This window comes from Siniperca chuatsi, linkage group LG19 (genome assembly GCF_020085105.1).
Source record: "Siniperca chuatsi isolate FFG_IHB_CAS linkage group LG19, ASM2008510v1, whole genome shotgun sequence".
Lineage (NCBI taxonomy): Eukaryota > Metazoa > Chordata > Actinopteri > Centrarchiformes > Sinipercidae > Siniperca > Siniperca chuatsi.
This window is the reverse complement of record NC_058060.1, coordinates 7226514-7232513: the sequence shown is the minus strand read 5'-3', so window position 1 is coordinate 7232513 and position 6000 is coordinate 7226514. Positions and strand designations below refer to the sequence as shown.

General features: G+C 42.0%; 1 protein-coding gene across 4 annotated transcripts in view; it reads right to left on the bottom strand.

Annotated features, from left to right (window-relative positions):
- Positions 1 to 258: 258 nt before the first annotated feature.
- Positions 259 to 6000, bottom strand: part of odad2 (outer dynein arm docking complex subunit 2) — a 41427-nt gene continuing 35685 nt past the window's right edge. Inside the window, exons 21-23 of one of the 4 annotated variants that reach the window (XM_044175972.1) lie at positions 5492 to 5599; positions 4187 to 4284; positions 259 to 1169 (exon numbers count right to left, since the gene is read on the bottom strand). In XM_044175972.1, the coding sequence (XP_044031907.1) occupies positions 1043 to 1169; positions 4187 to 4284; positions 5492 to 5599 (333 nt within the window). In that variant the 3' untranslated portion in view covers positions 259 to 1042. The remainder of the gene's footprint in view (positions 1170 to 4186; positions 4285 to 5491; positions 5600 to 6000) is intronic. The other 3 variants (XM_044175973.1, XM_044175974.1, XM_044175975.1) reach the window with 3 other exon arrangements.

Here is a 6000-nt window from a genome sequence, read left to right as displayed (position 1 = left end):
TTGTTTAGATATTGTGGTCTTGTATGGATTACTTAAGGAATGTTACTGCAGAGAACACAGCTTCGAAGTGTTTCACGGCGAACAACGTATGGGGTATTTGGCGTAAGATCAAACGTGAAAAAGAAGCATTTATTTTTTTCATCACAGTCAGAGAGCAAGAAGAGGGCTTCCTAAAATGTTTGTATGAACTCCTGATGAGATAATTGATCAAAGTTTGCTGCTAAAACGGAAGCAGGAGCACAAATAAATACACGCTCATCCATCAAGATAAAACATTTTATTTGAAACTATTTGATACAGCATATTTGAAACACTTGTGGTACTTATATTTGTAACACTTTTCTCATACTTTTTATTTGAAACTATTTTCAAACACATTTGAAAGAAACTCTGAAGTAGATGTAAAACAAGACAGATGCTAAGGTAAATATTGCCAGTTCTGTCACAGCCTGCCAATTCGTACTGGTAATGAAGTGTATAAAAATTACTGGGTGGGATCAGAAAAGGGTGAGGGTTGTGTATTTTTTCTTTTTGCTGAATGGAAGGTAGTCTGATTGCTTTGGGAGAGTAGGGAGTGTCTTTTATTTTAATTGTATTACTTGCCTTACTTTTATATATTATTTCATTCTTTTCTTGCTAAATTTACTGGAAAAAACGATTTAATAGTTATGTCAAAAACAAGCCTTTTGTGTGCGCCGTGGATGAAAACTGCACACTGCCATATGCAGTTTTGAGAAACAGCAGATGTGGATCATTACAATTAGTAGGGATTTAACATTTTCTCTCTAAAGAGCACACCATTTTTTTTTTTACTAGCCAACAGTGGCCTTCACATTGACACAGAACAACAGAAAGATTACATTTTCATGCAAAGGTAACGCATAATATAGCACAACCCAGCCTGGTTTACTAACTGGCTAAGTGAACATATTGTCGTGTTGCCTGTGCCGCGCTCCCTTATCTAGTGACAGTGGTAATGAGCGCCCCTCCCCACCCCAATCATTTTTGTACATTCCCTATTGGTTTTCCAGGGGTGCTGTGATCATTGATTGTCAATAAAATAATTGGGCCTTCCTATTAGCCAGGGCCAGTAGTCGGATGTTGCGCACACAGCCAGCAGCAGCTTCCTGGAGCATCTCATCATCAGAGCCCATGATGTGGATGAGGGGCTGCGGGAGTACAAAGGACAGAGGTTACAAGTGGCAGCAGGAACAGATTCCAAACAATGTACTAATACACCTTTGGAAAAACCTCTAGTGCCCAAATAGGTAGCTTGCTGCACATGTTGCCATGTCAGCAGCAGTCGCTGCACACTACCACCAGCGTGGGCTGCAAAGATACACAGTGGCTGTGTGGCGACAGTCTCAGGCTGCACTGGCACGTGTCCCTCGGTGTGTGTATGCGTGTGTGTATTCAGTGCGTGTGTGTCCCACTTTACCCTTCCAAACCATGCCTCAGCAAAGGGGTTACAGCTGCAAGCACACATGCTTCTGTAAGTTTGTTCAGATGAAAGCTGTGCAGGGCAGGCTCGACATTAAAAACCTGAGCATGAACCACACCACTTGACAGCCTTTCCGCCGTTCCAAAGGTCAGATTATATCCGACTATTAGTGGCTTGTGTAATGGATCTCGTTAGATCTTATTGCAGAACAAGGTTTTGCGCTCTCCAGAAATCTCTAGCGTTGGAAGTTTTTTTGGGGGTTACATAAAACTGAACATTTAAAAGATTTTCGTACGTTCAAAGAGTTGCGTTTTATGCAGAAATAAGCAAAAAGGAACACACTGGATATATGGAATACCACTGAGTGGCATGTGTTTTGGAAGGGTGAGCTTTTTTCCCTATTTTATCAGCAGCAAAATCACTACATTATGTTTATGGGCGGCTGTGGGGCTGAATCAAAATAAAAGTAAATGAAAGCACAAATACTCTGGTGCAATGGATGAATCTAAATTTGTTCAATGTGTGCTCCTTGGTAAAATCACAATGGTGTGCCACTGAGGTTTCCTAAGCCACACTTGCAATTATTTCAGATCGTCTTGTTTACATCCATAATGAACCAACGGCAACATTACATCCCTCAACTAAGCACTTAAGGACTCTCTGCTCCTAAACATAGGAAGCTTTGATAAATACAGTAACTGAAAAGTCTGAGGCACTTTTAAGCCTCATATATCAAGGCCTTCTTCTCCACTGAATGAAAAGGGATTTGAAAAAGATTTCTTTAACAAAGATCATGCTGCACAGGCTTACAACTGGTGTTTGAACACCATCGGGATTGTTTCCCTGGTTTCAGTGCGGCAATGTCACATTCCTGTAGATTCTGAGCGACACACAGGACAATATCTAGACTGTCACTCTCAAAGGAAATGACCCAAGAACTAAGCCTCTTTAAAATGTACATCCAGCCACTAATTTAGATTTAGTTTAAGGCAGCAGAATCATTCTAAAAGCTTCTCTCTAACCTCCATTTTCTCAGTTTTTCTCCCCTCGTCTCCCTCTTATTCAAAACTCTCCCATCCTGTTCAGCACTGGCTCCACATACTGTATCAACATAGGAAGGGATGGGATTCCTTTGTTGCTTTCACACAAGTGAAATGTCACTCTCAACTTGAATAATCATTGTCAGTAATATTTTGTGCATAGACTTTGCCTAATCCCTATCCAGCTGATGAGTACTTAGGGCGAACTTGAGACTTCATAATGCATGTCAGAGCAGAGCTGAGGTTGACCCTGACCCCTCTCCATGTTACATGCAAACTTAAAACGCTGCTCCGCACATTTGTGTGGTTAGCAAACAGCCAAAGAAGCGGAGAGAAGACATTCCCAGGATTTTCGGCGCAAAGATAAACAGTGAAAGGAAAACAGATGAAAGATGAGGTGAGCCAGCTTGTGTGTAATAGCATGAAAGGACTGCGAACCTACAGTAAAGTCCAGTTAAAAACTGAGAAAATAATATTCTTCCTCCTCCTGATCATAATCACAGCATTTTGTGGAAAAAGGCATACAGCAGTCCAAGATGTCAGCTCCTCTCAATGCACCAGTGTCGAGTAGTATATGTGAAACATTTGCCCTCAGGTTTTATATGATTTTTAAATAGCATCCAAAACACCTCCAAAAGCAAACTTACATCCACACTCACTAAACAAGTCTCTTTTGTGAAAAGAGAGGATGCCTGAGAAATGCCAGAGGCAGAGTTTTTGCCAACCTCATAGCATGTTATTCAGACGTCGCCAAATAAGGTCTCCTGAAGCGCACAGCTAGGCTAAGATAAGCGTGTCTCTCTTTGCTGCCTTTTTTTTCTAGCTTGCTCTTTCCCTCCCAGCTGGGATCTCTAGGAATATAATACGCCACTTGTTAGATATTCCCTGACCGTGGTAACATGAACACTTGCCCCACGTTTGAAAACTGAATCGTGAGTTTCTGAGGTTTTTGCACTTCAGAGAACTCCGGTGAGTCCTGACCTCCAAGAAGGGAGCTGGGGAACATGCTTCCCCCACTGGCTGAGGGGGGAGGGGGAGGAGCAGGCGTGCAGTCTGGGATGGCTGGACATATTGTTGCATGTGTACACACACACACACACACACACACACACACACACACACACACACACACACACATCCTATCGCACATGGAGGTGTCATGGTGTTAAGTGCGCTCTGTTGGACCGTGTCTGCCTGCAGTTCAGGCTTAAATTCCCCTGTGGTTTCCCCAGGTCTGACAGCCATTATGGCATCCCCATGTTTTTAGATTCCACCGTGGAGGCAAACAGCACAAACAGACAGCAGTGTTTAGCTGGGCTGAGGGGAAGTTGGTGAGAGAAGTCAAGGTAAACAACATTCCCTGCAACTTCCAGCGAGCCAGAGACTGTTAAGCTGCTTTTTCTGTGTCTCTAAAGAGGAAGAGGAAAAGGAGGGAGGGCAGCTTTCAAATCAATGACTTTAAGGCAAAAGTTTCAGTCTGAACCCTAAGCCTGTTCAACCTGAAGACCATGGTTGGCCATTTCTAGTCCAGGCATGAGGGAGAGAGGCTTAAGTCAATGGCTCTAAAACATTACACTCCATGGATCTCAAAAACATGGTAGTCATAACAGAGCAGGCAGCGCACAGCGCCTGTATCATCTGCTCACCACACCCTCAACCTGAAGTCATGTTACACACAAACCAGCAGGAAACTGTAGAAGTAAACCTGTGATGCTCTGCTTGGTTTCTATTCCTTCCCTCCCATTTGATGTAATTTGTGCCCCCCACAGCCTCACTGCGCACTTTCACTCCTGAAGTTTGACTCTGTAAGAGAAAGAGAAAAAAAAACTTAAAACAAACACTAACCGTGCCGGGGCAGAAGTGTGCTCATGGCAACAAAAGTGCAAACGTTTTTCTCATTTAGATTAGTAAAAGCCTAAAATACATACCAGGACCTGGCAAAAGCTACGCTCTGGAATACCTTCAGTTGAAAATTACCAATAATTACCATCTGCATTTTGTAATTTTCATCAATTTACTTCACAAAGCTTTTCTTATGAAAGAGCCTCTTTAATACAAAAAGCTGGCTGAAGCTGTCTACAAGGATTTATGGTTTCAGCAAACAATCCCCAGTCCTTTTGGAAGTGATGTTAAGCGCAGGGGTAAGGAATGTTGATATTGTATATGACACAAAATGAAGCACATCCATATAAAACTGCGAGATACCAAGAGTGGATGTCAAATCAAACGGCGAGGGCGATTCATCTCTCAGGCTAAAATTCTCTTTTCCCTGGTATGTATTTTCTGTGAGAGCGAGCACCTGAATCCCTTTTCTTAAACAAGGTCTGATCTGAGAGGCCGGCAGATTCCAAGGAAAATATGCTGAAAGAAAATTTAGGCAACAAAATAACAGAGACTAAAAGAACTTGTGAATGACAGCAGGTTGTGTCCAAAACAAATCAAAGTGTTTTATTTAAAGATGTTTAATATGTAGTACTTACATTAACTAATTTATTATTTATTATTACTTACATTACTAATTTCTGACTCTGGACCAAATTTGAAGGCTTTGGAAGGGGTCAAATAAAAAGACTAAGACGGGTCACTAATGTGTTTTCCAGTGTGAAATACTTTCTTCTCAATGCTTGATTTCCCCTGTGAATCTTAAGGGACTGGGCCATACACCATTAAGTGTGCTAGAGAGGAAAGTTACTTTCTAAACCAACTTTGCAGTAAGAGAGACCTTCGCACATTCGAAATCATATACTACACGTGGGTGAACATGTTTTGAGAGCTTCTCAACGGCACAGAAAACCTCTTTGAAATACGGTTGCAATAATACAAGAGGCAGTCCAGAATTTTACACAGGGCCATAAATTAGACACAGGGCACTGTATCAATCCTCAATAAAGAACTATTCAGAAATATTGGTGATATTGTTTTAACACATTCTCTCTACCGAGCTCCTGTATATCATGAAGCAGAGCATTACAGTGCACACTGAATCGAGGAGATTGACAAGCTCTCACACTGTAATGTTTCCTCCGGGGTCAGGCAGGTAAGTATCAGCCTCCCTCCCAGACTGGCGGAGACCGAGGCCAGACTGAACAATGAGGCTGCCTGTGTTGTGTTTCCATGTCTGAGATTAAGAACAAATGCAATGTTGGTGCAGTTACGTGGCCTTTGGTAATTAAGCTCTTTAAAAGTCCAAAAATACATTATGGAGTAGTGTTGCAACTCTTAACTGGTACATTAATAAGGGCAAACACAGAGACAGATTAAAAAGGGTGGCATGTCTTGCATTTGCACACACACACTCACGCCTTATGCACACACACAAACTCACACTAGAATTTCACACACACACACTGAGAGCAAAAAGAGGGCTTGTCCAGTTTTTGTCGTGGCTCAAACTACAAAAAGCATTCAACTTAACGACTTTTGCAAATTGGACATAACTCTTTCGGAACACCCAATGTTCAGTCCAGCTACCAATTATGGCTAGTGTTGAACCACATACACTGTAACAGCAGATCAAGC